Here is a 19,251-nt window from a genome sequence, read left to right on the forward strand (position 1 = left end):
TCACCCCCCTCATTTCCGGGGCGACCACCGGCCAGGATCACACCAGCAGCTGCTTCCCTAGCAGAGCCCTGAGTAGCACCCACCCGACCTGTGTCCCACGGCATTCACACCGTCACTCCCCGAAATGCCTGTGGACTTCACTGGATACTGGAAGATGCTCAGCAACGAGAATTTCGAAGAGTACCTGCGTGCCCTTGGTGAGGCTGGCTCTCCCCCCCTGGAACCCAGTACCCCTCCCCACCCCTGCGCCCCCATCCCTACCCCTCCCTACCACAGCCACCTCCCTCCCCCTTCCAGAAGGAGCACTGCCTGCCACAGGCTGCAACTTGGAGGATCCGGGATTGTCAGGGCTGATGAGTAATTTCATTTGCAAAGCTGGGACTTACTTGGATTGCTAAATTTTTGTTTCTAAGGGCCAAAAACTTGGTTGCCAATGTGTGTGTGTGTGTGTGTGTGTGTGTGTGTGTGTGTGTGTGTGTGTGTGTGTGTGTGTCCCGGAGCTGGGGAGAGGAGGAGGACTTGGCACAGAACAGGCTACAATGCAGGCAGTCCACAGCAAGTGAGGGTTCCCCAGTCTTGTTGGGAGCAGGGGAGGGTGTTCTGAGTTTTCCTGACAACTTTCTGCCGCTCTGTTCCCCCCACTTAACACTACTACCACCACCACCACCACCACTATCACAACCCCTTGAAGATGTCAATGTGGCCTTGCGCAAAATCGCTAACTTGCTGAAGCCGGACAAAGAGATCGTGCAGGAAGGCGACCACATGATCATCCGCACACTGAGTACCTTCAGGAACTACATCATGGACTTCGAGGTGGGCAAGGAGTTCGAGGAGGACCTGACCGGCATAGATGACCGCAAGTGCATGGTGAGAACTCCTGAAGGATTCCTGACTGTCTCCTGCCCAGTGGGGGCCGGGCCTCTTCATCCCAGAGGAGAACAAGGGCCCCTGTGTTCAGAGGGACTGCCGATCTGCCCACTCCCAGCCCCAGGGGAGGCTGCACCCCCCTCAGCCAGGCCTCCTCCCCCCCCTCCCCCGCCACCTCCAAACCGGATGGTACAGTTGGGGAGGCAGCGAAGGTTTCCCTGTCCAGGCATCCTGCCAAGTGCTGTAGACTGTGACTTCAGCAGAACTGCATAGCCTTTGAAGGAGGTGAGAGTTCGCCCATTTTACAGATGAGCAAATTCTCTGAGACATAAAGGGAGGGCCAGGTGGGCTGCAGTTCCAGACCAGGCAGCCAGCTCTGTTCTCCTAAGATGGGCGCGGAAGAAAGGGAATTCAGGGGACACTCTGAGCGTCAGATTCCAGTGACTTCCTACAAAGCCACTCTAGGGGGCAGGGGTCACCTGGATCTTACCTGTAAGCCCTCTGGCTTGCCTGTCCTGCCCCCCCCAACTTGGTTTTTGATTACCCATTGGGTCAGTCTCCTCCCCACCCCCACCCCCCTTCTGCAACCAGGCCAGAGAAAGTAGCAACAGGGAAGGGCAAAAGCCCTGAGCTCTTCCTCTTCCAAGGATGGGAAGCTGGTGACCCCAAGACCCCAATTAGCACTACCACAGCAGACTCCGGAAGGCCAGCCCCAGGTCTCCATGAACATTCCGGGGTTTCTGGGAGGTCAGGATGCCCCAGACTCTCTTTCCTAGTCTTGGGTCCAGAACTGATTTATACTTGTCCTCAGGGTTGGCCTCACTCACCCCCCACTTCCCCCCTTAGCTAGGGGTGCTTGTGGAAGGCCTGTGGCTGCTTTGCATGGTATCTGTCCCTTCTACCACCACCAGCGAGGGGAGGATCATTAACACTATGTTGTACAGCAGCTGAGGCTCAAAGAGACCAAGAGACTCACGAGAATCTGAACCCTTCTCATGTTGAAACCCATCACCTACCACCCTGCACCCCTGCTAGTAACCTTTGCAGAAACCCTGGCCTCTGAGTCTGCCATGTGGGATGATGGTGAGACAGTAGTCAGCCTTGGAGGGGCTTCAGGTGTGATTGCTGTAGAGAAACATTGTGTTGTATGGTGCCTTAACATCCCAAGGCCTCTTAATGGGGAGACGCAGTCTGGGAGGGAAACCTTCAGGAAGGCAAGACCTTCAGGATGGGCAAGACCTTGCCCATCCACTGCGTGCATGGAACTCTGCCTATAAGGGCAGTCCCTTGTTTCCCAGCTCCCTCTTGGGGGAACTTCCAGAACATACCTTTATTTGGGGGTCACCGGCTTGTTCTTGGCTGGTTTATTACCTTCATGCTTCCCCTTCATCAGCCATTAACAAGCAAGGCACCAATGGATCCCCTAACAATGAATCTCATCAATATTCATCGTGTGCTTGCTGGGAGGCGGGCAGTGTTGTTCAAGGTGTATGTTATTACCCCTTATTCTATTCCATGCCCTTTTCAACCCTGCTTATAGACAGCATTCCTTGCTGTGTGGCCTCAGGGAGGTTCCCTGAGTGGCCGAGGGAGGACGGATGAGCCATCGTGTGGACGGCTTCTGTCACACGCTGGCCACCTCTCCAGGCACAGGAAAAACAGAGCATGTCGCAATCCCTAAAGTTCAGAATGCACAGTAACTGGGGCTGAGATACTGACACACAACAGTCATGAGACAGTGCTCAGAAGAGAGGCAAGGGGCTAGACTGAGTTTCTGGAGGTATGCTGGGCAAATGACTTCACTACCTTGCCTTCTGCCCCACGTCCTCAGAACCCACCAGCCAGGAATATGTTCGCATCTCAGTGCAGGAGTCCCCAATTCGCCTCGGATCCTTCATTTGTGTTTTGGTTATTTCTATTCTGGGAGATCCTGCGAGGGTTTTGTGGTGCTTGCCCTCTCTTTGCTGTCCCGAGTCAATGAGAGTTCAGTGTAGCCTGGGAAAAGGGAGGGAACTAAAGCAGTCAGTCACAATATAAGCACCCCTCCCTCCTCCTTGATCTGGAAGATCAGGGATGGTTTTCATAGCAAGCAATTCTCTGAGCTGAGGCTTGGAACAGAGACAGGAAATAACTGGAAGCAAACTAGAAGGAGATGAGGAGGCCAAAGCCTGGAAAACAGTGTCTGGTCAATGTTATTTCAAACATGGCCAGTACTGGGGCCCTAGGCTCAACGCTGTGAACACAGGCGATAGGAGAAGACAAAGATTTACATCTTTGGGTCCTGGTAGCCTAGTGCATGGTGGGAGTATCAGAGCTGCGGGGAGTGAGCAGCAGTGGTCCCAAAGAGATGACAGCCAGTTAGAGCCTTAAGGGCAAGTGAAGATTAGGACAAATTAGAGAGAGGGATAGCATGTTCCAGCCAAGCATGCACCCTGAGGCCCAGAGATCAGAAGGGGCAGGACTGAAAGTGGGGTTCAGAGGTGAGAGAGGTTCAATCTGCAAAGAATATGCGTAGCTGGAGTTTTAGACGTGACAGAAGGAAAGGGGAGACTCATGGGGTCCTGCCAGGGGGTGTGAGGGATGCCTTGCTGAAGTGTGTTCAGGCCTGTGTTCCTCCACAAAGAGACCAGAGGTGGCTGGCTCTGAGATCTCTCACCCTGCCTCCTTTCCCTGAGAACTGTTATCTGCATTCTAGAGCCAGAGCCAGCGGGTGGAATCCAGCCTATAGATGTATTGTATTTGGCCTGCACATTGATTGAAGAAGAAGAAAATCTTACCGTCCATTGCCAGTGATGGCCAAAATCTTCTAAGATTTCATAGGGGGAAAATATCATAGTTTGGACAGTACTTATAAAAGTAAGTCAAAAGAGATAGGAACACTCGGCGCCCATCTGTCCTGCTCTTGTGGGTTCTGGCATCACCATGGCTCCCTCTAGAAGGGCAGATTGCTCACACTTGGTAACCTGAGGTCCAGGAGCCAGGCGGGAGCAGCAACAGCTGGCCAGGGAATCTTAGAGGTACACAGTCCCAGCTGTGGCCTAGGGCTGTAAACCAAAACTTCTGTGAGGGACTGGTTCTGTTGGCAGCTTACACGTGAAAAGATGCTGCTTTGTGGGAATGAAGTGCCTCTCTCTTTCATTTCAGTACTGGGGCTTGAACTCAAGAGCTCTTGTTCTCACTTGGCTTTTTCACTCAATGCTGGTGCTCTACCACTTGAGCCACACCTCCACGTCGGCCTGTGTTTTTTTTCTTTGTGGTTAACCGGAGTTGAGTTTCACAGACTTTCCTGCCTGGGCTGCTTTTCTGACCTCAATCCTTGAATTTCAGCCTCCTGAGTAGCTAGGGTTACAGGTGTGAGCCAAAGATACTCAGCAGAGGCATTAATCTCTACTAGTTTGTCTATGGGAAATAAGATAGCTCTCCTGTTGGTTTAGTCCCTCATCTGACCCCATGGGAGTTACAGAAACTCTTAGATGTTTAGGTGGCCTGTCCCCAGCAATGGGTACAGACTCCAGCCTGTGTGGCCCTGAGTCCCTCAGCTTGCCTGTCCAGGCTGGTCTATCCAGATCGTACCAGCCCCACACATATGAGGGCTCATGGTTTTGATGGACATGTGGAAAGACCATGCTGGGCCCAATGGGTCCTAAGCTCTTTTCTATCTTTTATCCACTACCAAGTAGTCTCAGGCCTAGGGAAACATCGGGCTATGTCAGGTGGGGCTTTGACCAGGGAAGGCTCTTCAACCTCTAGTAGTAGCTCCCTGCGAATTATTCAGGGTTTTTTGTTTTTTGTTTTTGTTTTTGTTTTCTGTCCCCAGTTCCCTGCAGAGTGAGTGCTCTTTGTGGAAGGAGATTGAGCTCCAGCCAGGAATTACAGCCGTGAGCCTGGCTCTGTGTGATGGGGACAGAAGGGCCATTTGTCATCCCAGGGTGGACACCCAGGTCAGGGTCTCTCCCTGGAGGAGGCTGCTTTGTTCGCTCAGGCCTGGCACCTCCTCTCAGGGCTGTGGCCTTGCCTTCATATCCAGCTTTGAACTCAGGATGACCCCTCTGCAGGCCCTGCCTTCCACTTCCAGCTCCCGGCCCTGCTGTTGCTTTCTTTGTTTTTGTTATAAAAGGAAAACAGTTCAAACAGCACAACAGTGCAGACTGAAAAAAGGGAAGGATCCCTTCCCCCAGCAGGTCCATTCCCATGCTCTAGATATTACCTGTGCTGCTGCGGGTCTATCTGAAGTCCTCATCAGTGCATAAGCTATCTGATGACTTCTCAACTGCTCAATATCTCTATCCAAAATAGAAAATAAAAAGGGGGAGGGGGGAGAAGGAAAGAGAAAGGGACCACTTTTTCTGCATATATTTTTTTAACTCAATGACATTCCTAGGCATCTTTTCACATCAGCACTTAAAAATCTCCAGAATCCTTTTTAAAACTATGTTTCCTCCTCTTCCCTCCCTGCCTTCCTTAGTAGACATCCGTCTATCCAACCAGACAGCCAGAGAGCCATTTAATTATATATGCTAATGCATGAAATCTGCCAAGCCCCTGTTAACACTTTGTCTTAAACTCTTGCCAGTTCTCTGATCCTATCTTGACCCATTAAAGAAATCTTTGGGTTCTTCTATTAACAAATGCAATGCGAGTGGTGAAATGAACCCCAGGGCCTGCAGAACTAGAATGCCATTGGATGTAGGATTTTCGGAGAGCTGTCTTTACCCGGGCTCCACTCCGGCATTCAGCTGGGTCGTTTCCAAGCGAGCAACACAGGATCTCTTTTATGTTGCAGCTAAAGTTCTCTGACCTCTGAAATTGGTGTTGGCAGCTTGCTTCTGAGGATTAAGAAAAGAAGAATTAAAGCAGCCAAATAAAATTCATACAAAGTAGCTTAAAAAAAAATGAAGGCATACTGGCTTGTTAGGTTTGGAGGTTTGTTAGGCACCACATGCCATGTTTTCTGAGGTGGCAACTCATACTGTGTAATGAGTAAAAAAAAAAAGATCACAGACCCCAAGGAATCTCTAGAGATTCTGATTGCCTCTTTCCATTTTGTTTGTCTTAAGAGGCCATGTTGTCATTTGCTGTTAACTTTGTGGTGGAATTGTATATTATTGTTGTTGTTTTCTTTGTTTTGTATTGTTTTGTTTTTTGGTGCCTATACTGGGACTGAACTCAAGGCCTGAAGGCTGTCCCTTAGCTTTTTTTCTCAAGGCTGATGCTCTATCACTTGAGCCACAGCTCCACTCCCAGCTTTTTTGTAGTTAACTGGACATAAGAGTCTCACAGACATTCCTTGCTTAGGCTGGCTCTGAACCATGATCCTCAGATCTTGGCCTCCTGAGTAGCTACAATTACAGGCGTGAGCCACTGGTGCCCAGTGTGGAATTGTGTCCTCTTCTGCACACAAAGGCCCAATTGGGGTTCTATTTGTTGTTTTTAACAACTTATTACTCGTCCATATGCTAAGGCTTTATTAATTTACACATTTATTAATCTGCTTTTACCTGGTGTTGGCTTTTCCTCCCCGAATGTGCTGCTTTTAAGCAATTGCCAGCTGTACAGGGACAGACCAGAAGGAGAGAGACACCATCTATCTCCTCCCTCAGGCTGGCCACACAGGATTTCTCAATCCGAACTGGGTAACCAGTACAGCTCAGCTCCTGGTCCCTAGGTGACAGGCTGGAAACTTTTTAGAAAAGCCTAATTGGTATCAGCCCCAGAGCTTGGAGATTCAGCGAAACATGGTGAGAAGCTCTTAGCATAATGCCTAGCCTCCTGGTGTCTTCTCTTGCCTTCCCTACAAAATGGCTTATTTAACACAAACCCCCAAGGCCACATTAATAAACTCTCCCAAGAACATAGGAGAACTCTCACGGGGAGAAGCACAGGGTCAAATCAGACTCCAGGAGGAAAAATGTAAATTGCTTGTTGCAGCTGACAGCACGCATACAAAGTCTCTGCTTACTGTCTGGTTTTTAAATCCTATCCCCAAATCTAAAAGAGCAGAGAGACTCCAGAGGGAGTCCCTGATTCGGGCCTTTGCAGGTAGAATCACCATGGGCAGGCAGGGTCTCGCCTTCTATATATAATCTGGCTCCCGAACCATAACCAAGAGTCAGAGGGCCTGGCAGGGCTGGATAGAAGTCATATGTCGGGAGAGATTGGAGGGGGGGAAGTACTGTGTCATCCCCTGTTCTCTGGGGTTTTTAAATAAATGTCCCGCCATTTGCCTCCGATGCCGATGCCAGGGAACTGCCAAACGATGGTTCCACTTAGTGGAAATCGTTTGTTGCCACCAGCACTAGTCACCTGAACTGAGCAAAGGAACTCTGAGGCATCTCTGGGTGCAGGGTCACAGGGGCATCTGTGGAAGCCAGGCTGTCTGTGTCACTGGTCCTGTGCAGCAGGCCCGACAGGGGTTTCTGAGTTGTCAGGGCAGCTAAACAATGGCTTTTGTCATGCCAGTGCCTTGTCACAGCGGTGCAGACCTGTCTTCACCCATCAGTGGGAAGGTCTCTCTCAGCTGCTGACACAGCCGCTGAGATAGACGTTTGCTTTGTTCTTCTTGTTATTTTTTTTTAAGTTACACCAGCTCTGCTGCTAAGCAGCTTCCCATTTGTGTTCCCCAGTGGTCTCTGGAGTGAGGACTTTTGCAGGGGAGCTGGGTTGAAGGTGACCCTTCCACTGTTTGCATTCATCAGGGCTTCATTTCTAAGGTGGGGTCTCGGAGCTCAGGACAAGGGAGGTGGACAGGGGGGCAGTACTGGTCTCTGTCACTCCCTGTCACTTCAAGTGACAGAGACATCCGCCTGTGTGGAAGTCCCCCATTAGGACAGGATGCTGTGGATCACTGGAGGAAATGGAATGGCCTCTTAAAGACCCTTTTCTGAAGAAGGTCAACAGAGTAAGTTCGTAGGGCCTCGAAAGGTTGTTGTAATGATAACTTACATTTTGAGTTACAAGAAAGCAAATTGCTTTCGCTCCTCATCCCCTTCCAACATTTTTACTGTCTTTTGTTGATGAGTGGGTGCCTTCTCTACCCCCCTTTTTCTCTTTCTTCTTCCTCTCTTTTTATTTTTCCCTCCCTCCCTCCCTCCCTCCCTCCCTCCCTCCCTCCCTCCCTCCCTCTCTCCCTCCCTTCCTTTCTTCCTTCCTTCCTTCTTTTCTTTCTTTCCTTGTTTCTTTTTTCTGGTCATGGGGCCTAAACCTAGGGCCTGGGTGCTGCCCTTAAGCTCTTGTGCTCAAGACTAGCACTCTACCACTTGGAGCCACAGCATACTTCTGGTTTTCTGGTGGCTAATTGAAGATATGAATCTCCCTAACTTGGCTGGCTTCTATTCTTTCTTGTTTCCTTTCCTTAAGGTAAATCTTTGTTGTTTGTCTGTTGTATTCTATTTTAATGCTGGCCATTGGACCGAGAACCTTACACATGCACTGAACTACATCCTCAACCCATTTAGGCTCAGTCCAACCCTCTAGGAAATGGCTGATTTATTTCTACAAGATACGAAACTTAAAAAGAAAAACCTAACCAGGGACCTGTGTCTCACAGCTGTAATCCTAGCTATTCAGGAGGCTGAGATCTGAGGATCACAATTCAAAGCCATCCCAGGCAGGAAAGTCTGTCTGTGAGACTCTTGTCTCCAATTAATGACCAAAAAAATCAGAATGGAGCTATGTCTATGGTAGAGCATTAATTTGAACACAGAAGCTTAGGGATTGCATCCAGGCCCTGAATTTGAGCCCCAGGACTGGCACCAAAAAAAAAAGAGAAAAGGAAGAAGGAAGGAATGAAAGAAGGAGAGGAAGGTCCAGCTAAACATGAACATTAGATAATAAAGTGGGAAACTGAACCACTAGCCTCGAGAACCACAACTACTCATGAGGTAGTGTTAGGTAGAACATCTGCTTAAACAAAGACTAGTTAGTTGGGTGTCAATAGCTCACACCTGTCCACCAAGCTGTATGGGAAGTGGAGATTGGGAGGATTGAGGTTCAAGGTCAGCCCAGGCAAAAAGTTTTGAGACACCCCCTCACAATCCCCCCGCCCCCCGCATCTCAGCCAATAAAATGTCGGGCACAGTGTCACTTGCCTGTCATCCTTGCAGGAAGGATAAACAGGAGGATGATGGTCCAGCGTGGCTTGGCACACAAAAAAGTCAATGTCTTTTTTAAAAATGCAAAAAGGGGCTGGGAAGGTGGCTCAGTGGTAGAGCGCTTGCCTTGCATGCCTGAGGCCCTGCGTTCAATTCCTCAGCACCACATAAGCAAAAAGAAAAAAGCCGGAAGTGGCGCTGTGGCTCCAGTGGTAGAGCGCTTGAGCTGAAGAGCTGAGGGACAGCGCCCAGGCCCAGAGTTCAGGCCCCATGACTGGACCCAAAAATAAATAAATAAAAATAAAAAATAAATAAATAAAAATGCAAAAAAAAAAAAAAAAGGCCTGGAGGTGTGGCTTAAGTGGAAGAATGCTTTCCCTGAGTTCAAACTCAAGTACTGCCAAAAAGAAAAGGAGACAAATGATCTAGAAAGGGTGGCATGAGCAAAGTTTGTTTTCCCACTAATGAAAACCATTTCATGATGGCTCTCTGCCAGCAGAATTGCAGAGTAAACAGATGTGAATCTGCGGGAGATCTTCTTAGCAATTCTTATCTGAAATCTTAAAAATAGGCACATTCAAGCCAGACACTAGTGGCTCATGCCTATAATGCTAGCTACTCAGGAAGGTGAGATCTGAAGTTCAAAGCTAGCCCGGGCAGGAAAGTTGATCAGATTCTTATCACCAGTTAACCAGCAAAAAGCCAGATGTGAACATGTGGCTCAAGTGGTAGAGAAGATAACAAACTAGAGGAGAGCCCAAAGCCCTGAGTTCAAGCCCCAGTACCAGAACAAAAAAATAAACATATGCTTACTCTTTGGTCCAACAATTCCTTCTGTGGGCTTGTATTCTAAGGAAATAATTTGTTCAAAACTGTACATGTCCAAGGAAGCTTTATTAATAGTAGCAGCACAGAAATGTAAATTACCTAAATGTCTTCGAATAGGTAATCAGCTAAATAATTGTGTGTGCACACGCATGATATACTTCCAGGGCCAGCTTCATGGACCTGTGACCACATAGTCCTTATGGGCCTGGTGATCATAAAAGCTTGTCATTTGGTTTAATGCCCTGCTGCTGCTCTGCTGCTGTCTTAAAAATCTTAATTATTTTTGGATAAGAGTCCCTCATTCCCATCATTGTATACTGAGCCCTGAAATGATGTAGCCATTTCCTAAGTATTATATAGCAATTAAAATAATGCTTATGGAGAATCTTTGTGGAAGTGGGAAATGGCTTTTAACAAATGAAGAAATGAGCATTCAAAACCATCCTAATTTCCTAAAGCTGAAATGTATGTTGATACTAAAGAGAAAAAAAATTATAGAAGACTGGTCAGAAATACACCAAAATGTGGGAGTGATTACCTCTGAGAAAGCAGGATTGCACAAACTCATTTTATGATTTTCTTCATTGAGGTTTTTTTCTTTCTCCCTATTTTCCAATAGGGTGTAGATATGCTCATTGATTGACATTTCAGCAAGAGACAGAAATGGGTGTATCATACCTGAGGACAAGTGATTGTCTCCTGTGCCTCTGATAGGAGTCGGGAGCATGCCGAATAGATTCCTGGATAAACGCAAAAGAAACCAGCATGGGCACTGGAAACTATGTGGGAAAGAGGGAGAACTAGCACTGGAGGACTCATTGCCTGGTCCTCCTTCTCATCACAGCGCTGCCCACTGAACCAGGCACCTTGCCCTGTTTGTGGTGTAAGATCAACAGTAGTCTTTACCCACGAGTCAGACATTGGCCATGTTGTGCCCTGACTTAAAAGGCATGGTCTTCATTGTCATAGTGCTAGAGTCCTCTGGACCAGGGAGAAGGAGCCATCTTCCTAATCTAATCCGTCTTTATAAACAGAACCCTAAGAGCAGAGGTTAGACATTCCTTTTCTGCAAAGCTGGGCAAGATACTCCTCCCTCTTCCACCTGTCTCTTTCTGGAAGTTTCATTACAGAAGAAATCCCAGCAGCAGGGGCTGGGAAGGTGGCTCAGTGGTAGAATGCTTGCCTTGCATGCCTGAGGCCCTGGGTTCAATTCCTCAGCACCACATAAGCAAAAAGAAAAACGCCAGAAGAGGCGCTGTGGCTCAAGTGGTAGAGCACTAGCCTTGAGCTGAAGAGCTGAGGGACAGCGCCCAGGCCCAGAGTTCAGGCCCCATGACCGGACCCCAAAAAAAAAAAAGAAATCCCAGCAGCAGAGGGCAGTAGTGGTCAGCAAGCCTAGAAGAAAGGCTGGTGCCCACTGGGTGGCAGGAAGGAGAAAGAGGGGAAGATATCCTCTAGCGAGGAATGGCCCACCCACTCAAGGCTAGTGCTCTACCACTTGAACCGCAGCTCCACTTCCAGCTTTTTGGTGGTTAATTAGAGCTAAGAATCTTACAGATTTTCTTGCCTGGGCTGGCTCTGAACTATGATCCTCAGATCTTGGCTTCTTTTTGTTGTTGTTGGTGGTGGTGGTGATGGTGGTGGTGGTAGTAGTAGTAGTAGTGGTGGTTGTGGGCTTGAACTCAGGGTCTAGACACTGTACCTGAGCACTTTCACTCAAGGCAAGCACTCTATCACTTCTGGCTTTCTGGTGGTTCATTGGAGATTTAAAAGTCTCATGGACTTTCCCGCCTGGGCTGACTTTGAACGGCAATCCTCAGATCTCGGCTTCTTGAGTAGCTAGGATTATAGGCGTGAGGCACCGGCCACCGGCTGATCTTAGCTTCTTGAGTAGCTAGACTTGCAGACATGAGAATACAGGGTCAGCCAAATTTTTCTACAATAAAACTGGCTAGAGCTCATCCTGGATTTTGAGGGTTGGGGGGAATTCTCCCTTCCCCCAGCTCTGCTTGGAGCTGCTTGCTCAGAAGTGACCACTGTTCTTATTTGACAGACCACGGTGAGCTGGGACGGCGACAAGCTCCTGTGCGTGCAGAAGGGCGAGAAGGAGGGGCGCGGCTGGACCCAGTGGGTCGAGGGTGACGAGCTGCACCTGGTAGGTCCTGGTCAGGGACCCGATGGTCCTAGTCAAGGACCCGCTGGTCCTAACACTGCCAAGGTCCACGTGGAAAACGGACAAGCTACCGTGGCTGGACCTTGGTTCTGCTCTCTGGCTCGTCTGCCACGTGGTGTCTATGTATGCTGTACCAAGTGTGGCAGGCCCCAGGGCCAGGAGTATTCTCTAGGTTTCTCTGAGATGTGATGACAGTGTAGGTCTGTGGAGCTTTCCTGAGCTCTGGTAGTGGGTTCAGCTCACCCTGTCCCTCCCCTGGGGGCGGGGGAGGCGGTCTCGATCGTGGCTGTTCCCAGTTCTGCCTGGGAAACACATGCAGAGAAACAGAGCCTGGTCTGGGTGACCTGGGTTCTAATCTCTGAGCACCTGCTAGGTGCCCCCCACCCCAGGCAGCTGTGGTACATAACTGAATCTCACATGATCTGGCTTTGGTCTGCAGCTACCTGTAGAGCCGTATACCCTGGGCCTGGGTCTTTGGAGCTAGCAACACTCTAGCCTAAGGCTTCTAAAGCTCCTTGGTGGAAGGCTCCATTGGTCAGTCTGAACCCTGTCTGCCTGTCCCAGCCAGCTGAGTCTGCACGCACAGCCTGACCCCTCCTGATTCCATTCTATCAGTGAACTTTCTGAGGAACTGTCGAAAGTTCAACAGTCTGGTCCTCAACCACTGTCTGCTTCTGTTTCAGGAGATGAGAGCGCAGGGAGTGGTCTGCAAGCAAGTGTTCAAGAAGGTGCACTGAGTCCCCAACTGACAGTCCTGGTCTCGAGGAAAGGGTGGCGTGGAACCATGGGCTGGATCTTCCTCTGCACAGCAAAGGCAGAAATATCCGGCCACCCCACCACGAGGCAACCATTAGCAGAGCCTGTCTCTGCTTTGTCTCTTCATATTTTTTTTTAAACTGCAGTCATCCCAATAAAAGTGGTCTCTGTTGCAGTGTTTGTTTGGGGAATGCTTTGCAGTCCTCTATGCACATGTGTTCTCTAGGGGTGCCCAGACTAGCTTTTTTCTAATGCTGCCTTGTGGGCAGGGGGAGAAGCTTAGGCACACGGAAATGGGGTGTGTGAGGCTTACACTCTATCTGGGTAGTGAGTATCTTAGAAGTGTAGCAAGTACCATATAAGCAGACACCCTTGGGCACAAAGGGTAGAATCAAGATGGTCCAACTGACAGACCGTGGCTTCCCCATCCACATCACCCACAAAAGGGAGGCTCTGTCGTTGCTGGTGAATAAGATGGAATGGGCAGGTTTTTCAGCCCCAAGCTTCAGTGAATTAAAACTGTAATCAAAAAGCAAATTACCTGTTAGATTTGATTTCACAGGTGTCTTAAACACATGCATCACCCCCCAAGACCATCCCCGCTTCACTGATGGGCTGACACTAAGCATTTCTATTTAGGGTTCTGGAAGAAGCATTACTTTCAAGTTCCTCTAGACTAGAGAGAGCAGCCTCAAATTCACACTAAAATGTAAATGGTTGGTAACTGCCCACCTGCAGTGCGTAGTTTTGAAGCTGCAGCCCTGTCCCAGGATGGTCTCCCTACCAGCTCCAGTGTGTAACTTCATTTGGAGATAATATCAGAAGTTGGAAAGCTAAATTATGAATGGGATGCCTGAGCCAGACAGTTCCCCTGCATGCCTTTCTTGGAAACCCTGTTCCAAAAATGAACACTTGACTCTCAGCTGTGTGTGTGGTGTGTGTGTGTGTGGTGTGTGTGTGTGTGTGGTGTGTGTGTGTGTGTGTGGTGTGTGTGTGTGTGTGGTGTGTGTGTGTGTGTGTGTGTGTGCTGAGGATCAAACTTGGCCTTGCCTTCTTGGTTGGCTTTTTCATTTAAGGTTGACTCTCTACCACTGGAGCCACACCTACACTTCTAGGTTTTGCTGATGAGTTGGAGATAAGATTCTCATGAATAGCCGGGCGCTGGTGGCTCACGCCTGTAATCCTAGCTACTCAGGAGGCTGAGATCTGAGGATCGCAGTTCAAAGCCAGCCCGGGCAGGAAAGACCGTGAGACTCCTATCTCCAATAAACCACCAGAAAACCGGAAGTGGCGCTGTAGCTCAAATGGTAGAGCGCTCGCCTTGAGCTGAAGAGCTGAGGGACAACGCCCAGGCCCAGAGTTCAAGCCCCAAGACCGACAAAAAAAAAAAAAAAGATTCTCATGAATTTCTCTGCCTGGGGCTGGCTTCAAACTGCGATCCTCAGATCTCAGCCTCCTGAGTGGGTAGGATGACAGGTGTGAGCCTCCAGCTGAGGGATACAACCCACCTGAAGACTGCCAAAGTTATTCCTTGTAGTCTCCTATTACGTCTCTCTCTCAGGTCGAGTCAGTGAAGCCTTATTGCTTTAACCAAAAGCAAAGTCGTAAAAGGATGTGGCTTCCCTTTCACTCATCTTGGACCATTCCATCTGCAGGAAGCCAGCTGCTGGGTCATGAGGTAGCCCTGTGGAGAGACCCACATCAAGAGTAATAGAGGCCTCTAGCAGCCTCAGAGCCATCTTTCAAGCAGAGTCAGGTAATCTCTCTGATTCCTTACCTGTAAAACAATGAGGTGATTGGATTGGTGTTGGAAACTGTTAAGTTTCGGGGGGTCATTTGTTACACAGCAGTAACTGATACAGAAACTTTGAGGTATACGATCAGGGTTATTCCATGCAGTCTGACAAGCATCTCCATGGGAACCAAGAAGGATTTCTATGTGAGGTCCCTGGACTCATGTCAATGACATACCAGCTGGGGCAAGGCCTCCTTTCCACTCAGTAGACCTGAAGGGGAGAAACAAAACAGCAGAGTCTCTAATGCCAAACACTGTGCCCGCTCCTAGAGGCCACATTTCAGCTTGGTTGCCAAGGAGCTAGGAAAAGGAGACGCTAACCAAGACTGAGGCGTGAGCTAACTCAAGTTATTTCTTTGGCATCCCAGACAGACCAATAACTAGGGGACAGAGTGAAGATGGTAGGGTTCTTATTTGTTTAATTACTTAAAGCCCAAAGGAGATGTGACTAAGGTCAAGATGGAGAGGAACTCGGACCTAGAGAAGAGAGGACCCAGGTCCCAAGACACATAGTAGAAAATGGGAAACAGTAGAAAATGACAGGGCTGGGAAGGTAGCTTAGTGGTAGAGGGCTTGCCTAGCATGCATGAAGCCCTGTGTTCAATTCCTCAGTACCACCTCAACAGAAAAAGCCAGAAGGGGCTCTGTGGCTCAGTGGTAGAGTGCTAGCCTTGAGCAAAAGAAGCTCAGGGACAGCGCCTTGGCCCGTTCAAGCCCAGTGACTGGCAACAAAAAAGGACTTGAATACAGAAGCATATATTGGAATGAGGTGTTTACATGATAGAGCCTGCCTAGGATTTCTGCAACCCATTGGAGCAAGGAGAGAAGAATCACAAGGCAATAAAGGGGCCTGGGCGCTGTCCCTGAGATTCTTTTTCTCGAGGCTAGCGCTCTACCACTTTGAGCCACAGCACCACTTTCTGCTTTTTCTGAGTAGTTTGTTGGAGGTAACAGTTTCATGGACTTTCCTGCCCATTGCTGGCTGGGAACCGTGATCATCAGATCTCAGAATCCTGAGTAGCTAGGATTACAGGCCTGAGCCACCCCCATCCATCCCCCCACCCCCCCTACCCCCCAGGGTCTTTCCTTCCCCTGTAACTATGTAACCAGTCACCTGCTTGGGGCCAGGAGCTGAATAAGTGTCCCAGATGACTGCAACTCCAGGACCCTCAGATATAGAGAACGCAGTGTGGCACACAGGAATCGGCAAGCTGGGGGGGGGGGGGGGTATTTAGAAAGGTTAGATGGTGCAGGGACGCTGCCCAGGCAAGCACTTGGTTGGTACTGGTGCATTGTGGGAGATTGCTGGAAAGAAGAACTGTCCTCTGTATTTGCTTCTAAAAGAACCTGAGACTCTGACCTTGATCTCTGAGACACGGGACAAATGGTCAGGGGAGGAGAAAGTTTGAGGAAGTGCCTTTGCCCAGTGTCGGCGGCGGCGGCTTCTACTGCTGCTGCTGCTTCTGATTCCTCCTCCTCCTCCTCCTCCTCCTCCTCCTCCTCCTCCTCCTCCTCCTCCTCCTCCTCCTTCATCATGGGGCTTGAACTCTGGGCCTGAGCACTGTCCCTGAGCTGGGGAGCTCTTTACCACTTAAGCCACAGCACCACATCTGGTCTTCTGGTGGTTTATTAGAGATAGGAGTCTCACAGACATTCCTGCCCAGGCTGGCTTTGAACTGCAATCCTCAGATCTTAGCCTCCTGAGTAGCTAGGATGACAGGTGTGAGCCACCAGCACCTAGCATGACACCTTGATTCTTGTCACATACATCTGCCCTCATTTAGACAGTTAGGCCTGTTTATGTCTCTTCTGTGGAGTTCCTGGACACATTCTTTCTGTTTAAACTGGACTTGTCTCCTGAAGTGATGCTTCCCATACTGCGTGAATATGCTTCTTGTTTCTTTCTGGGGGTAGTGAGAGGGGAAAGCTTTCTTTTCTATGAACGTGCATAGAAAATTTTTGAAAAAGCACCTCCTCTAAGAAGCCTTTCTCAACTGGCTCTTTCCTAGTGATTCTACTGGTGTAATGCCACTGCAATCTTGGAAGGAAAGAACCCCTTGCCGATTGCACACCCTGGGACCCCTCTTTACCCATCTGATCACCATATGTCTTCTGTCAAACTCTCTCCAGACAGGAAGGACCTAGTCAAGTGCTCTTCTCCTCTCTCTTCACCTCTCCCTCCCCTATTCACCCTGTATTCTCTGAATCCTGGGTGCTAGACTGTGCCAGTCAGTTAATTAACAGTCTGAACTCCATATCAGCCCAGCTTTGACCACATCATCATTTATAGTCCTTCCAAGAAACTCCAGATCATATTAGGAAACCTTCTTGCCACGTAGCAGGAAGTGGGACCTTTGATCCAGAGAGGAGGCTGCCTCTGAGAGGGTGCGGCCCCTAATTGGTAACCTTCAAGGATTCCTATAACCAACCATAGATCTGATACATACCTACATGCCTCCAACTAACCCTACCTGGTTTTCAAGACTCAGCTGAAAAAATCCTTCCTAGGCAAGATGAGTATTATATCATCGTTAGATACTGTGTTATCATTACGGTCTGTTTTAAGGGAGATGTTGATATCTCCCTTAAAAACCTAAGGGGAGAAATATTAAAGAACTCTTTCTTTGAAGATGGCAAGAACAGATGCCTAGCATGCTATCTTAAATAGCATGCTGAGCTGGTGCCAGTGGCTCACGCCTGTCATCCTAGCTACTCAAGAGGCTGAGATCTGAGGATCAGGTTCAAAGCCAGACTGGGTGGCAAAAGTCCATGAGACTCTTTCTCCAATAAAACCACCAGAAAACGAAGTGGCGCTGTGGCTCAAGTGGTAGAGTACTTGCCTTGAGGTGAAGAGCTGAGGGACAGTGCCCAGGCCCAGAGTTCAAGCCCCACAATCGACCCCCCCCCCAAAAAAGTAGCATGCTGATAGATTAGTTGTCTAGTGTGCAGAGGGCCCTGGATTCGATCCTTACTATTGCCTGTCCCTACCCCCACCCCCTAATGTGCTAACATTTTTTGTTTTTGCCCAGTCTGCTAAACTTTAATGGGCTTGCTTCCTTGGTTTTTGAACACCTTCATCTGTGATGTGAGTGGCTACCTTTTCTAGGGGTGACCAGCCTTCCTAGTCGGCCTGTGACTGAGAGAATTTCTTGGATTTGGAACTTTCAATATTAAAACTGGGAATTTCTTTTTTTTTAGGAAACCAGGGTAGTGAGACACAGATTTGTTTTCTATGCAGTCTTCATGGGAAACAATAACTGTGTAACCCATCTGGGTAATTTTACATTCTGTATCTCATGCCTTGTCTAGGTAATAGATGACAGATAAAAAAGATGAAAGGAGAAGGCAGAGAGGAAAATAAAAAGCAAGAGATAGAAAAGAGAAAGGGAAAACAAAGAACTCCTCAGGTATGAAAGAATTAGGTTCCTTTCAACCATGGTGCCCTCTGGATTTATTTTTTTAAATGGTTTTTTGGTTGCTTTGCTTCAACAGATAGCCAAATACTGTGTCTCAGTATCTCAGGCAAGCATCTAAATCTCCTCCGACAACTTTTTGGATTTTTGTCTTCCAAAAATTAGGGCTAAGATAACAGGAAGAAAATAAAATCAAGCTTTTGGGACTTTTTTTTTTTTTAACATTTTACACTTCAAATCATCTTTGAGATTTCCCTGAGGGTTCCAGGAAATCTCACGAAGATTTGCTCTTTTATTTTGTAGAGATGCTGAAAATAAGGGCTGTATGAGAATCATTGTCATATCAGAAAAAGATGCTCACTTTTTTTCTAGGTTAAATATGTACAAGTAAGCCATTGTCAAAGTAAATATCTCAGAAACTTTTTTTCGTTTTTTTGTTTTTTGTGGGTTTTTTTTGGTCAGTCGTGGGGCTTGAACTCTGGGCTTGGGCGCTGTCCCTCATCTCTTCAGCTCAAGGCAAGTGCTCTACCACTTGAGCCAAAGCACCACTTCCGACCTTCTGAGTGGTTTATTGGAGATAAGAGTTTCATGGACTTTCCTGCCAGGGCTGGCTTTGAATAGCAATCCTCAGATCTCAGCCTCCTAAGTGTCTAGGATTACAGGTGTGAGCCACCAGCACCTGGCTAAGAAACTTTATAGTTTACCAGAAATTCAGGAAAAACAGCCAGTGCTTTGCTTTCTGCATGTTTTAATTTTAAGAAAAAAATTAGTTGGGTGTCCATGGCTCATACCTGTAATCCTAGTTACTCATGAGGCTGAGATCTGAGGCTTGCAGTTCAAAGCCAGCCCAGGCAGGAAAGTTCATGAAATGCATTATCTCCAATAAACCATTCCAAAAAAGCCAGAAATAACACTGTGGCTCAAGTGATAGAGTGTTAACCTTGAGCCTTCAACCCCAGGATCAGTATACTATACTCTCTCTCTCTCTCTCTCTCTCTCTCTCTCTCTCTCTCTCTCTCTCTCTCTCTCTCTGTCTCTCTCTCTTATAAAATATTCCTGTTGCATTTTCCTGTATTTATCTGAGTCTTAGTATTATTTACCTGATGATACTGAACAAAAACAATATATATTTCCATTATTCTTCAAAATGTTGATTGACCACAGGCTCTTATCTTTTTCTTTTTTCTTTTTTGTCCTTTATGGGGTTTCAGTTCTGGGCCTGGGTGCTCTCCCTCAGCTCTTCAGCTCAAGGCTAACACTCTAGCACTTGAGCTACAGCTCCACTTACGATTTTCTGTGGTTTATTGGTGGTAAGTTTCTCATGGA

The 19,251-nt window shown here is 48.2% G+C and overlaps 2 protein-coding genes across 2 annotated transcripts in view; both read left to right on the plus strand.

Annotated features, from left to right (window-relative positions):
- The window catches only part of Nmnat3 (nicotinamide nucleotide adenylyltransferase 3), a 78,256-nt gene extending 62,670 nt beyond the window's left edge, over positions 1 to 15,586 (plus strand). The window contains exons 10-11 of the mRNA XM_042665734.1: positions 7,188 to 7,193; positions 15,554 to 15,586. The gene's annotated coding sequence lies outside the window, so the exon portion shown is untranslated. The remainder of the gene's footprint in view (positions 1 to 7,187; positions 7,194 to 15,553) is intronic.
- Positions 30 to 12,896, plus strand: Rbp1 (retinol binding protein 1). The gene is made up of 4 exons (XM_042665745.1): positions 30 to 197; positions 692 to 870; positions 11,842 to 11,943; positions 12,645 to 12,896. The coding sequence occupies exons 1-4, from the start codon at positions 125 to 127 to the stop codon at positions 12,696 to 12,698; spliced, it is 408 nt and encodes a 135-aa protein (XP_042521679.1). The 5' UTR covers positions 30 to 124; the 3' UTR covers positions 12,699 to 12,896.
- Positions 15,587 to 19,251: the final 3,665 nt, after the last annotated feature.

The sequence above is a fragment of the Dipodomys spectabilis genome, unplaced genomic scaffold (genome assembly GCF_019054845.1).
Source record: "Dipodomys spectabilis isolate Male_0828 unplaced genomic scaffold, ASM1905484v1 ptg000342l, whole genome shotgun sequence".
Classification (NCBI taxonomy): domain Eukaryota; kingdom Metazoa; phylum Chordata; class Mammalia; order Rodentia; family Heteromyidae; genus Dipodomys; species Dipodomys spectabilis.